Source organism: Artibeus jamaicensis, unplaced genomic scaffold (genome assembly GCF_021234435.1).
Source record: "Artibeus jamaicensis isolate MK-2021 breed Jamaican fruit bat unplaced genomic scaffold, CSHL_Jam_final contig_1132, whole genome shotgun sequence".
Classification (NCBI taxonomy): Eukaryota; Metazoa; Chordata; class Mammalia; order Chiroptera; family Phyllostomidae; genus Artibeus; species Artibeus jamaicensis.
In genome coordinates this window covers 3,644,873-3,660,378 of record NW_026521221.1, presented here as the reverse complement: position 1 = coordinate 3,660,378, position 15,506 = coordinate 3,644,873, and the positions used below count along the sequence as shown (strand labels likewise).

At 36.9% G+C, this 15,506-nt stretch overlaps 1 protein-coding gene and 1 pseudogene across 7 annotated transcripts in view; both read right to left on the bottom strand.

Annotated features, from left to right (window-relative positions):
• The window catches only part of CDIN1 (CDAN1 interacting nuclease 1), a 215,803-nt gene that overhangs the window by 80,206 nt on the left and 120,091 nt on the right, over window positions 1–15,506 (bottom strand). Inside the window, exon 11 of one of the 7 annotated variants that reach the window (XM_037163130.2) lies at window positions 57–2,412. The exons of 5 other annotated variants lie outside the window; for them this stretch is intronic. In XM_037163130.2, coding sequence (XP_037019025.2) covers window positions 2,382–2,412 — 31 coding nt within the window. In that variant the 3' untranslated portion in view covers window positions 57–2,381. Of the gene's footprint in view, window positions 1–56; window positions 2,413–11,818; window positions 12,344–15,506 lie in introns of those variants that run through there. One more of the 7 variants, XM_053665454.1, reaches the window with a different exon arrangement.
• LOC119062221 (mortality factor 4-like protein 2) lies at window positions 11,379–12,241 on the bottom strand (annotated as a pseudogene).

Genomic DNA, 15,506 nt, shown 5'->3' with positions numbered 1-15,506 from the left:
CTTCACACTTGTTCCTATAAACCCTTCCCCCTTTTCCCCTGAAGTTCCCTCCCCTCTACCCTCTGGTCCCTGTCAGCCTGCTCTCTATCTCAGTGTCTTTGGTTATATTCTGTTTGCTTGTTTGTTTTGTTGTTTAGGTTCTTGTTAAAGGTGAGATCATATGGTATTTATCTTTCACTGCCTAGCCAGCATAATGTGAAGTGATACAAATTATTAAATTACAACTCATCATAGAATGTCTTTTATACATAAATAAGAATATACTACTTACTACCAACATGAAATATCCAAAACATTTATCACACGAAACTTTAAAACTAACAAATATTTGTTTATTGATAATGTAGAAGGAAATAAGGTAAATAGTTGTAAGTTGAAATCTTCTACATTGTGGATAACAGGAAATCAAGACTTCACAATATTTTTAATTTTCATGGTCCTAATTTCTTAGTAGAAGAGTCAAATATCAATACAAGAGTTGAACTTGACAGTTCCAAGGATTTTGATGATTATCACAAAACCACGTGGGTAGATACTATGTGTATGTTAGTTTACTTACATAAAATGCACATATATAAATACATTTGAATAGATGTGAGTTTGTGAGGACAAGGATATCAAAAAACTTATTTAGAAAATATAATTGACACAGACCTTGACATGAAGCTAATGTTTATTAAAAATACTGTCTTTGACAGTAATAACAAAAGAGAACAAATCTTGATACTACTGGCTGTTTGACCACCAGAAGTCCACTGCTTCAAATAGTATTAGTTTTGATAAGAACTACTGGCCATCAAACTTACATAATAAAACCTAAAGAGACAGACTAAAGGCACTAAAGTAAAATGTTTACAAGGGAACCTCCTGCAGCAGATCATCTCTTGTTGATAAATGAAAAATCTTAGAAAAATAGTGGGGGAAGGACTTTTTCTAGCATCACAACCTATACAGTCTCATCAAATCACCATCACAGAATTCTAAGGCCTACCAAAGACAAATTAAATACTTCTTTATTTCACTAATAATGTCACTCATCACAGGCCCTGGGCAGTTACACTTTGACAATTCAGATGTAAATCCTGGGTTGCCTATGAGTATTCATGACAAAGGCATATTTATCATTTAAAACAAAAGGACATGACTTCTTGGTGTTCATATCAAAGCCCAGTGATGGATGAGGCTGTGCTAATCAAAAGAAAGACTAGAAAGAACACAGATGGTTGCTACTTGGATTAAGAAATGACTATTGCCTCTGCTAAAACTTCCCCAATATGCTTATTTGAAACTGTTTTAAATGTGTAATTTTACATAGATATCTAAAAGTTAAATATCCCCAACTATGGTTGTTATTATATAAGAAACATCAGGGGGTGTTTCTCAACTTCAAATTATAGAATCAAAATTCTTGAAACCAAGATAAGGTCGAACTAGCAGAGGGTAATAGTTCCTCAGATGTAACTCATAGAAGGAGTTCCACATTTGGTGTTCTCTTTCTCAATTATTATTCAATCTAGAAAATACAGAGAATGAAAGCCTACCATTCCACACTTTTACAAATAGCAAAACTGTGAGCTAAAATCAACATTAGTAACTATATATAGGGTGAGCAAGATTTAAGACATTTTTACCGCTTTTGTTTCTGACCTCTGTGCCTTTGATTTTCATCTCAACTGCTTTTCAAGTTGAAAGGCATTTAAAAATAGTTGTCTATATTGTAAAGTTTCTTTAAAACGTTAAATACAATGAATTCTGGTGATTTTAGCATTTGTCACTATTCTGGCTGAGAGAGACCAAAAATAAGTGCGGCATTAAAAAGACAAAGGTATTTACAGCTGGATCTATTGATAGCACTTCCTCCCATTTCACTGATGAGGAGCTATCATCAGGGCTGGCTAATAGAAATCCAATTTACAAGGCTCTGCTCATTGGAGTGCCTTTCAAGATGCACAGGATTGGTTACCCTTCAGACCTGCAAACAAATGTCTGCTCTTCCAGGGCAGAAGTATTTCAACATTGGTTTCTGGGAGGTGATCTTTGCAAGGTCACCTTGAAGAAGTGTGATGATGGGGGCGGGGTGAGGAAAGCCTACTGTGTAACTGATCTGTTTCCTGCCAGTTTTCCCTGCTGCTCTTCAACTCCAGTGAAGCACACTTGTTGATAAGTTTTTAATAGAGTGGTATGTGTCAAAAACAAAACAAAACAATATGAAGCCATATATGGGAGGGAGAAATTACTTATGCATTAACAGAATGTTAGGATAGTTTTGGGTCACCAGGTGAGCTAGGCTGGCAGCTGATGTGCACACTTCCCCTCTTGATAGGATCACCTTCTTGTCGAAATGATGGGTACATCAAAATCACCGTGATCTCTCTTTGTACCTATATCTTTTGTGCTTCTTGTGTGGAAAACCTATACGGTATGAAATTGTCACTGGCGTTAGGCCTGCAAGGACATTCTGTTTACACCACTGAGGCGCATCTATACTTATCAGAGTTTACTTGTCACTAACGTAACCATTACATGCCCCACTTAAAATATATACCTGCTTCTCTCAGAGGGAATTAAAAGTTGAATATTTCAGAGGGCTTACCACCCGATATATTAAGTGGTGTTATAGAATAACAAAAATCTTTCACCTTTTGGCCCTTTTATGAAAAATTTACTGGGCGCCTAATATATTTAATATTCAGTAGCATGTGAGAATAATTTTTATGCAACTCCGATAGTTAGAAAGATAGATAACTCAATTATTAGATCATCTATCAAAATATTCAGATGTATAAGAGGCTACTAAAAAGATTGATGACTGAGAAAGTCCACTGATTCTCTAGCCATCATATTCATGCATTTGGCCAGACAACATTTTTTGCTGCCTTCACAAGCAAGCTTCATTACCCATCACCCCACTGAAAAGAGTTTATTATGAGGCTGCCATCTTGGCAAGACTATTATTTAGATGATAAATGCTGAGGGGAAAAAAGTGTCTACTTTTTTTTTAAGGAAAAAGATGAGCTTTTCTGACAGATAAAACAAACAGCATCTACATTTCTAATTAACTTAAATTTGGCAGATACAAATATAGGTCAGTTAAACCTATGATGTTATCCTCTGTCTGAATTTTACCCTTAATTTGTAAAATGTAAATTAACTAATTAGAAGAAAAACAGGATGATATGTGACAAAATGCTTCAGCTGGGTCTTTGCTTCCTGACATTTATGATCAACTATAATAAATTATTGCCTTTTTAAATAATTGATAGAATACATGTATTTCTTTTCTCACCACAATGAAAGAAATTTTAGCAAGAATTTATAAAAGGAGGCCAGGAACTTAGAAGAAGAACAGAACTCTGTGGTGCACTTTCTGAGAAAAAAATGTATATGAAAATGCCATAATGTTAGAAGTAATTGGGTTAATTTATGCCTGTGTACCTAGGGCACATTTAAAGGAAAAGTATGTAGACATGAAGTCACTGGTAAACCCAGTAAAAACATTATCAGGACCTAACCCTTCCCCTGTCATTTCAAATGCATCTGCTGTGTACTCAAGCAATTAGTGACAACAGTGCGTGTGTGGGTGTACATGAGCGCCTGGATGCTATGGGGGAGGGGTTTACAACGTTACGTTGGGAACAAGAAAAGAATTTGACCACTTGAGTTTCAGCGAGAAAACCTGTCACTGTTCAGTAAAATTAATCCATGTAATAGTTAAGTGAAAAGAGGTTTTCAGCTATTCCTATGTAGATAAAGATAGGACACTGAGAAGTACATTTGTAATGTCGGATACATGCATCAGTTAAACATTCCTGAAAGGTGAGGCCTGTGGGGGTGGCCATGCGGTGGCACACGGGAGTGTGTGTGACCAGGCCCCGGGCAGGCAGGGCAGGATCGGGCTGTCAGTTTTCATAGCACACAAACTCAGAGGTCTAATCAGAATGAGGAATACCAGGAAATTGGAGCTGAAGCCTTGTGGCAACTGAGACAGGAGCTGAATGTGCTCTGTACTGAGGATCGGTTTCCAGGGACAGTACATCATTTGAAAAAGTGGCAAAAATAGAAAGAGAAACAATTCAGACAAAGGTGTATGAAGTCCGGAATTCTACTGGAAAGTTCAAAGGTAATGTAAAATAGGTGAATATTTAAAACAATTAAGTACATCAAGATTTCACTCCTAATTTTAGATATTTCACTAAAATACTTTTCTTGGATAAAATATCTTAATTTAGCAGAGAGTTATCACTCTCAGAAATGACACGATTGAAATACATGAATACTCCTTTTTCCAATATTATGACAAATACATAAAAGTTTCTAGGTTTTGCAAAGTGTAATCTTGGTGCTTGAGGACATATTACACTTACTTTATATTTTCTAGTCGTGGAGACAGCAAGAAACATCTTATTGAATAGCTGCTCCTGATGAATAAGTATTTAGCTTATTACTTTTATATTTTAGAAGCTCATTAAGACTAAACATTTTTCTTTGCATCTCTACGTCACCATGATATTACAGTAAGAAACAATATGGGTAACTAGTCGAAGTTCCACTTCACAGTATATAAATCTAACACAGAATATATTTATACATGACGAAAAATTCTCTTGACAGCTGTCTGGCCTCCACCTAACTCTTCAACTTTTCAACACTTGATATACCTCTGAAGCAGTGATTTCAAAAGATTTACCTTTATGGACACTAACTTCACACTTTAGAAGTAATTTTCAAACTTCGAACTCCAAAGAACTGATTTCTATGAGAAAGCTAATGACTGTAAAACAGCATCAAGACCTCCTTGCCTGTTTATTTTTTCTCTTTCAAGCTTTAATAATCATCATTTATACTTATCATTTTGAAAAATGAATTTAATTTCTTTAATTAAAAGCCTTAATAGTTCCAAGTAATGTCTCAGCAATCATTTATGTTCATGTAAAATTTTAAATATTTCTGTACTGAAGGCAGTGTGTTCCATGTTTGCGTGTGCTTGCCTGTGAAGTGACAGAAAGGAAAAGAGCATAATGCAATGAGTGTCGGGTAGTCTGACCGCACCAAAGTCCCTCCCTACTGCAGGGAGGTCAGATCCTCTCGGCACTGTACTGCTGTGTCAAGATACATCAACAGACTATCACATGGCAGGAAGAAGAATGGCCTTTAAATTCTTTATGTTTGGGCTGCTGATAGAGCCTTGGATGTGGGGGTAGGCATGAATGGTTTTCCAAAATGCTTGACAAAGGCAATTCCCAAGGTTTCTTTCCAGTGCGATTGTTAAAAGCCCTGGGTTCCTACATTTTGGTACAACTTTCTAAATCCTTGTAATTCATTATGGGAACTAATGTTAGATTAACAACTATCAATACTTCAAATAATCAGATTCAACACAACTAGACTAAAATTACTTTATAAATGTTTAAATGTGAGAGATACAGGTTGGGAGGCAGTCAATTTAGAAATAGTTTTATTCATTCTAATAACAACACTTATTGTTAATCAATTCTTTGAACCTCATTATAGCTGTCATATCACAGTTGTCTTCTTTCTTTTCCTGTCCATAAAAATAGGCATTTCTCTACTTTTACCATCTATGAAAACTCACTTTGCTTATTTCTACTGAGGATAAACCCGAACTCAATCTGTGTTCCACCACTTGGACTTCTATCACATAACCCAGTAGTGCTTGGACATGTTGGAACATGGCAACTAAAGTTATTACTAACCTACATCAGTTTCTACTCTCAGTCCTTAGCATCACCAATAGCATCATTATTCTTCCCATCGCCAAGATCAAAACCTCAAAGTCGGCTTTGTTCCACACCTATCACATTGAGATGCTTACCAGGTTCTGTAAATCCTGTCTTTGTTATCTGTCTAAGTCTATACAGTCTCCTTCCTTTTCCACCACCAGTGCTATCACTTATGAATTAATGGATTACTTCAATATGGACAACTGTGTTAGCAATGATGGTCCTATCCCCAACTTCCTGTTTCCGTCCCCTCTAAGCACTGCTACCAGAATATTCATTCAAAAGTTAGGTTTTGATTGTGCCACTCTTTTATTGAAGAATCTCTCCTGGCTTTCCAGCTCTGTGACCTTAACCTGAGCATGTAACATTACTATGGCTTTCTCATATGAAATGAGGATGAGATACTACTATCTACCTCATAAGAGTGTTATGTGGATCAAAAAGGATAATACGTGTCCTTAAACCAGTGCACTGGACATAGTGGGTGCTCTGTGTTAGTTAGGTCTGTAATCTATGGAAAAGTGTTGTTTCCTACTAGATTGAACTGAATTTCTGGAAGGCAAAGTTGGATTTCGTTCATTTCTGTATGCTCTGAAATGCATAATATGCTGCCTCTACCTAGAAGCAACTAAATATCTACCGAATGTAGTCATATATCTGTGTGACTCCTAATGGACCACTTTGCTAGATGTGTTGAATTAGGGATATGTAGCAGTAAAAATATTTGTTTCACATTAAAACAATGAAAGACAATAGGAATGATGAAACACTGGGGGCTAGTGATGAGTTCAATATGATATTGCACACAACCAATGACTTCATTTTCACCACTATCATAATCAATACAGAGTGCTCTGAAAATACTATAGCTGAAGATATCAAGGATGACGGTGATGAGCCTTATTAATTAAAAACATCCCCTTTAATTAATAAAGGAAGTTTGCATAATTTTGAATTTATGATAGTTCGAAATGAGCTGTTAGAGATGCCAGAGGACTGAATTTAAAAGTGAGAGGTAGTGGAACTTCCGGCCAAGATGGAGGCATAGATAGACACACTGTTCTTCCTTGCACAACCAAAAGAAGGACAACAATTTAAAAACAAAACACAACCAGAACTGACAAAAAAATCAAACTGCATGGAAGTCCGACAACCAAGGAGTTAAAGAAGAAACATTCACCCAGACCAATAGAAGGTGCGGAGACCAGGAGCTGGGCAGAGAGCACCTGCAGCAAAGCAGAGGTGGAGGCCCGAGGCAGGCAAGGCTGCAGCTGGCAGACCTGCTGAGGCGGTGGCTGGTGGAGTGGGCAGTCCCACATTTACGCACAGTGAGAGGAACACCTGGGGAGTGAGGAAGACCACACAACCCATGGCCCCAGTGAGGAGAAATAAAGCCTCACACCACTGACTGAAAACACCTGTGGGGGTTGAGGTGCCAGGAAAAACTCCCAGCCCCACAGAAAAGTCCACTGGAGAGACCCCACATTTTCTTGTGGGAAGCGGGAGATGTGACCGAAATCCGGCAAAGAGCACAGCAAGTGCCATTGTTCCCTCTTGGACCCCTTCCCCACATACAGTGTTGCAATGTTGCCACGTGGGTTGCCCCACCCTGGTGAACATTGCCCCTTACTACTAACAGGCAGGTCAAGACAAAAAAAAAATGGCCCAAATGAAAGAACAGATCAAAGTCCCAGAAAAAATACAACTAAGTGACGAAGAGATAGCCAACCTATCAGATGCACAGTTCAAAACACTGGTGGTCAGAATGCTCACAGAATTGGTTGAATTTGGTTGCAAATTAGATGAAAAATGAAGGCTATGCTAAGTGAAATAAAGAAAAATTTACAGGGAACCAATAGTGATGGAAAGGAAACTGGGACTCAAATCAATGGTGTGGACCAGAAGAAAGAAAGAGAGATCCAACTCGAAAAGAATGAAGGAACAAGAATTCGAAAAAATGAGGAGAGGCTTAGGCACCTCCAGGACATCTTTAAATGTTCCAACATCTGAATTATAGGGTTACCAGAAGGAGAAGAGGAAGAGCAACAAATTGAAAACTTACTTGAATGATAATGAAGGAAAACTTCCCCAATCTGGCAAAGAAAATTGACTTCCAGGAAGTCCAGAAAGCTCAGAGTCCCAGAGAAGTTGGACCCAAGGAGGAACACACCAAGGCACATCAGAATTACATTACCCAAGATTAAAAATAAGGAGAGAATCTTAGAAGCAGCAAGAGAAAAGGAGACAGTTACCTACAAAGGAGTTCCCATCAGACTGTCAGCTGATTTCTCAAAAGAGACCTTACAGGCAAGAAGGGGCTGAAAAGAAGTATTCCAAGTTATGAAAACCAAAGATCTACATCCAAGATTGCTCTATCCAGCAAAGCTTTCATTTAGAATGGAAGGGCAGATAAAGTGCTTCCCGGATAAGGTCAAGTTAAAGGAGTTCATCATCACCAAACCCTTACTATATGAGATGTTAAAGGAACTTATCTAAAAAGAAGAAGATAAAAAATATGAACAGTAAAATGAGAACAAACTCACAACTATCAACAACCAAACCTAAAATAAAAACAAAAGCAAACTAAGCAAACAACTAGAACAGGAACAGAACCACAGAAATGGAGATCACATGGAGGGTTATCCACAGGGGAGTGGGAGGAGGAGAGAGTGGGAAAAGGTAAAGAGAAGAAGTAGTAAAAATGGTAGGTAGAAAATAGGCAGGGGGGTAAAAATAGAATAGGAAATGTAGAAGCCTAAGAACTTATATGTATAACCCATGAACTAAAGGGGGGATGTGGGTGTGTGTAGGGTGGAGGGGAGTGAAGGGGGGGAAATGGGACAACTGTAATAGCATAATCAGTAATATATATGTGTGTGTGTGTATATATATATATATATACACACACACATATATATATGTTCTATATATAGAAATGGAGAAAATGGAGAGGTAATGATGGTTAGCCAAGCAGCCAGCTACAAAAAGGAAGAAATTGGCAATCGAAATGCATAAGTGGGAGCAGGAAAAGGTTAACTTGTCTGGTATAATTCTTGTGAAAAAATAAGGGTGAACAAGACATAGAAAACATCCCAGTGTTAGTAATTAAAGTTGGAAAGGGAGGAAAACAAGAGAATGGAATACACCCATATCATAAGAGTAGACTAAGAATGCAAAGAAGAGAACAACAAAAACCACAAAAGAATAGAAATGCCTTGTGTTAATAGAAAAATGGAATTCATAGTTGAGTTTTTATATGAACATGACTCCAGAATCCACAGAAATTAGAAATAAAGAATGCTGGCCGTTGCTATTACGTATCCATATAGATTTCCGTTTTATGAGAAGAGTATGAGACATATCTACCAACTGTATTTGTGGCTCATTTTCTGTACGCCCCTTAAGTGAGAAGAGAATGAGCAAAGGCAAACTAGGACCATGCAGCCTCATCACCTATAAGGCTCCAATCCCAGACTTTTGAATGATATCTAATAGCAGAAGATGTTAAAAATGGAAGAATGTGCCTCTTACATGGAGAAGGAGAGAAAAGGGAGAGAGGGCATAACTGCCATTGACAGGGCTCTATCTTACCACGGATGGCCAGCTTTATCCTAGTTCAAAGTGAGTGTCATCCAAACAGGACCACCGAAAGCTGCTTTCTTACAGCCACGGGCTGTTAAGGCCGATCTTTAGCCTTAACCATACCAACAGCCTTCCCTTTTGTTGGGCAAAAGTAGTGATTGAAAATCCTGTTCCAACCTTCAGGAGTCTGGGGGAAAGTTAGAATATATGGATGTCTGTTTGAAAGAGGGTTACTACAAGAAAGAAACCTGAAGGTCTGCATAGTACTCTCACCAATCATTCTATTCATAGTTGATGTTTAAGAAAATTTGTTTAGGGTGACTACAAAGTCTATACATTAAACAACATAAATAACATTACAGGGTTAATGTTGAACAAGATCAACTGGTTTACAATGTGTTAAATAATGTGTTAAAAATCATAATTGAGAGGATACCTACTTGAGGGAAAGATGGAATATTAAGGATTAGATTTATTCTCTTACCAGAAATAACTTAAAAACCAAACAAAATAGATGATGATAGACATCAAGCAGTGAGGGACAGTGATATCTGAGTGATGAGAAACACAAGAGGTGAGCTCTCTGACCGCCCCAGCACGCTACCTGGAGAGTTTTCAGGTTGCAAGGTGGGGAGGAGGAACCATGGTGAAACTCAGTGTTCTCTGAGTTGAGAGATACGGCTGGAAGAATGGGAGGACCAGGCAGTTAGTTTGTCATCAAACAAACCTCAAGAACTGTAAAGCAATTCAAGTTTGTTTCTGACCTCAATGGAATTAAAGTAGAAACCAGTGACAGCAAGATATGTAATTTTTCCCAAATATTTAGGAAGAAAACGGTATACTAATTAATAGCTGATGAGTCAAAGAAGAAGTGAAAAGAATAATTAAAAAGTGTTTGGAACCAAATGAAGATGGAAACATATTTTGTGAAATACAGAACTTTAAAGCAAATTTACAGTGCTTCCTATATTGGAAAAGAAGAATGGTTTCAAATTGATAACTTCATCTTTCCACCATAGGAAACTAGAAAAAGAAGAACAAATGAAATGAAAACTAAAGAAAAGAGAGGAGATTAGAGTAAGTCAATAAAAGAGAAAAAAGAAAATCAATAGAAAAAAATCAATAAAACTAAAAATTGGTTCTTTCAGAAGACCAATAAAAATGATAAACCTTTAGGCAGAGTGATCTGGGAAAAAAAGACAAAATTATCAATATCATGAATGAGAAAAGTGACATCACTACAGATGCTACAGATATTAAGAGCACAAAGAAACACTTTGAACAAGTGTATGACAACACATTCCAGAACTTAGAAAAAATGAACAAACTCTTTGAAAGATGCAAATTACCAAAGTTCTCAAGGAAAAAATTAGATAACCTGAATTCCTATATCATTTTTTTGCTTTAAAATTTAGAAACAAATTTTATTTAGATTGGAAACATAATTTCTAAAGTATTGACTTTGCAAGCTGTGGCTACACAAGAATGCATTGGTTTTTCCATGCTAGAACATGCATTAGACTCAAATACAAAAACCACGAGACAAACCTCTATCCTTCAACAATTTGAGCAAAGACAGAAAGCCTAAGAACAACACAGATGCATTTGCAAAGGATGGGCTGTTTTACTTCAAGCACCATAAAAAAGAAAAAAAGAGCACAAATGCATGCATTTTCAGGTATAAACATCAGAGTGAACTTTTTGCACTAGGAATCAGAGCATTTTATCACATAGCATTAACATCTAATTTGAAAATTGTGTAGTGTCAAAGAGGTAGAACCCACCAGCATTCAACAATGTTGTCAAAGAGGTAAAAAAATGTTCTAATGAATGTTTCTTCTTTGTCTAATTACTATATACACTGATAGCAACTTTGAAATGAGAAAAGGAACTTGCACTTCTTTTACTTTCCATTTAAAACAAAACAGAAAAACTGAGACATAAGCCTTGATATAAATGAACATTTTTAAAGAATATTCATTATATAAGAAAAGACTAAAAGCAAAAAGACTGTTTACAGATACCAGACATAATAAGTGAGTGATCGGCAGACCCTCACAAGGCTTTGTGGTGGTACTCAGCAGAAACCACTTTGTCATCACTGACAGTAAACACATGCAACATTCTTTGCCAGATATTTTAGGAAATCACACAAATAGGGCAATAATGATGCAAGACTCTTTTCATGAAGGGGAGTATATGCAATCATCGCTCCAATTCTTATGAATAATCTTAGTAGGTGTGGCACTCCATTACTGTGGGGCATTGGCACATCAGGGTGAGCCAAGAGAACTTCAGCATACTGAGGCCTCTCAAACTTGGAGAGCTACTGAGTGCCCAGCATCATGTTGAAGTATTCTTTCATTCAGGCAATGACTTCATTGACTACATATTCCTTATTGTTGACATTCTCTTATGATTTCCTGCAGCTTGCATACTCTTCTAGAATGGCATCCACATTTTTCTTAGCAAGGAGTTTAAACAGCTGCTTCTGCCTGGTAAGTCTCAGGCCTCAATAAGCCATCATTTTAATTCTTCAGGGAGCTTCACTTTAACTTCCACTCTATTCTTATATGTCTTCTTGCTTTCAACAGAGTGTCAGCTGACTCTTTTCTTTGCAGGTGGCCAAAAGGTTTCACTGGTACTGCCACCATGTCCGTTTCCAGGAGCCTTCTGCTATGTTTTCTTGTCTTCCTCATGGATCCTGAAGGGCGGTTATCAGCAGAGTGACCCTCCACCCACCCACCCTTCTGCCTGGGAGAGGTGGTTCCAAATTCTTCTGCTATGGACCAGCTGTCTTCTTTCTTAAGGAGGCCCCTCACATTTTACTTTTCTGCATGTTGCTTTGAGGTGGTTTTTTGAAGTTGTCTTCATCAGATTCGTCATCATGAGTGAGAACCCTGCTTTCTGGAACTCATTCAACCCTGTTTTTATTTCAACCAATAATCTTTTTCCTTCTTGTTCTTCCAAGAACTCCTAGTGTTTTCTCAGATGGAATCTTACAGATCTTCTGGAATGTTCTGGAAGGAGGAGATGGGAGACAAAACCCAAGATTCTGTAATTGGGATCAGATCTTCTGATCCCTACTATACAACAAACTTAGCTTTTCTGGTAATGGCCAGCAGCTGATGTGTGATCACTGCTGTCCCTTCAACAACCATAGTCCCTGTATCTTTCAAAGGAACTGATTTTGTAGTTAAAAACCTTCCAACAGGAAAACGGGCCCAGATAGTAACAATTTTATACAAACTTTTCTAGAAAATTGAAGAAGAGGGAATACTTCTCAACTTATACTATGAGGCCAGCATTACTCTAACACCAAAACAAGACAAAGACTTAAAAAGGAAAAATTAATCACAGACCATTATCACTCATGAACATATATGTAACAATTCTTAATAAATTTTTAGCAGATCTGATCCAACAAAATATACAAAGGGTACTCCTTCCTAAACAAGTGAGGTTCATCCCAAGAATGCAAGGCTGGTATGACTTTCAATAATCAATCACTATAATTCACCACATTAACAGATTTATAAGAGAATACCCAAACGACCATCTTAATAGATGCATAAAAGGCATTTGGCAAAATCCAAACTCCATTGTTGATAAAAACTCACAGAAAACTAGAAATACAAGGAAGTTTCCTCAATCTGATAAAGGGCAGCTAAAAAACCTATGGCTAATATTATTTTTAATGAAGAAAGATTGAACACCTTTCCCCTAAGATGAGAAGCAAGGTAACAACGTACACTCTCACCACTATTGACCGTTATGTAGGAGATTCAAGATGGTGCCATTAACAAAAGAAAAGAACAACAACAACAAGATGAAGAAGAAGCACTCAAATTGAAAAAAAGGAGTAAATCTGTCTTCGTTCACAAATAACATGGCTGTCTATATAGAAAATCCTATGGCATCTACCAAAGTATTAATAAATGAATTTTACACAGTTGTAAGATGAGGTAAGGGCAATATATAAAAGCAACTGTATTCCTTTATAATAACATGGGCATCTGGAAATTTAAACAAAAGCTACCATTTCCAATAGAATCAGGAAACATAAAGTTTATAGGGGGTCAATCTGACAAAAAATCAAGAGATATGTACATTGAAATCTATAAGGCATTTCTGAGAAATATATTAAAAGACCTGAATAAATGGAGAGATGCAATGTTCATGGATCAGAAGACTCAATATCAATTGAGTCTTCAATTAAGATATCAGTTCTTCCCAAACTGATCTATAAATTCACTATGATCTCAATCAGAATGCCAGCAAAAATTTTAGAAATTTTTAATGCTGATTCTAAAATTCATATGGTAGTGTTAAAGGGCCTATAATGGGCAAAAATAGCATTAAAAATAAAGTTGGAGAACTTAATACTATCTCCATACAAAATTATAATGTTACAGTCATCAAGACAATGTAGAATTATTATAAAGACAGATAAATTCATTAACAGAATAAAATAAAGAATTCAGAAAAAGGCCCACAGATACATGGTCAACTGATTTTTGACAAAGGTGCAAAACAAAGGCCATTTCAGAGTGACAGGACAGGCTTTCCAGCAAACAGTTCTGACACTATTGGATATCCATACATGCAAGAAAACAAATTTTGATCCATATAGAAAATTAACTAAAATGTAAACTTGATAAACATTTTAAAAGACAAAGAAGGGAAAATCTTTGTGATTTCTTTAGCTTTTTTAATCTTTAAGATGTCTTAGATGTGATATCAAAGGCAAAATCCATAAAAGTGAAATATTGATAAAATGGACTTCATTAAAATTAAAAACTTCTGATCTTCAAAAACCACTGTTAAGAGAATGGCAACACAAGCCACACAGTGGGAGATAATATTTCATGCCTGACCACATATCAGATAAAGGACTTAATGCAGACTACTTTTTAAACTACAAAAATCAATAACAAGAAAACACTACAAAAATAAGACAAACTTTGGAACAGACACTTTTCCGAAGAGATAATCAGGTAGGAAAAAGCATATGAAAAGATTCTCAGGGCCCTGGCTGGTGTAGCTCAGTGGGTTGAGCGCGGGCCTGCGAACCAGACAATCGCGGCTGGATTCTCAGTCAGGGCACATGCCTGGGTTGCAGGCCAGTTCCCAGCAGGGGACGCGTGAGAGGCAACCATACATTGATATTTCTCTCCCTCTCTCCTTCCCTTCCCCTCTAAAGATAATAAATAAAATCTTAAAGAAAAAATATTAAAAAAAGATTCTCAGTATCATTTGTCATTACTGAAATACAAATTAAAATCACTTTGAGATACAAATATCAGAAAGTCTGCAGTTAAAAAAACTGACCATACCAAGTGATGAGGAAGATGGGAAGTACCTGAAACTCTCATAAACTACTGATGGGAATGTAGAGCGGTACAACCACTCTGGAAAATGGTTTAATCTTTCCATGAAAAGGTCCATGTGCACTTATCATATGTCCCCAAAATTTCATTCCTAGGTGTCTCCTGTGAGAAATAAAACCACACAAAGATTTCTACATGACCCTATATAAGAGCTTTATTTCTAATAGCTAGAACGAAAAGCAACCTGCATGTCCTTCCACAGATGAACAGGTAAACAAGTAGTGGCGTAGCTACTCAAATGAATACTTCTTAGCAATAAAAAAATGAACTATTGATATAGTCAACAACATAAATAAATATTGAAAAATATTTCAATATTTTTCATGCTGAGTAAAAAGGCCAAACAAAACAATACATGCTGTGCGATTCCATTGACAGGAAATACTAAAAAATGTAGACTAATCTATAATGAGAGAAAGATCAGTGGTTGCCGACCTTCGGGGAGAACTGAAGGAAATGGGAGGAAGGGTTACGAAGGGGTACAGGGAAGTTTGGGAGGTGGTAGGTACCTGCGCACTCTATCTACCATGCCGACAGCATTTTGAGTTTGTACACATGTCAAATCTTGTTGAATTGTACCCTTCAAATATGTACACTTTATTGTATGTCAATTATATCTCAATAAAACCATTGTTATTTACTAAATCAGACTTACTCTTTAACATGCTTATTTTTTCTGTACTACATACAAAAAATACCTCTCTGGTTTTGTGACTTTCAAATCCAACAATTAGGGGTTATTTTGTCCTGTACCCCTCTGCCCTGTACCCCACCTCCCACCAGCATTCCCCCA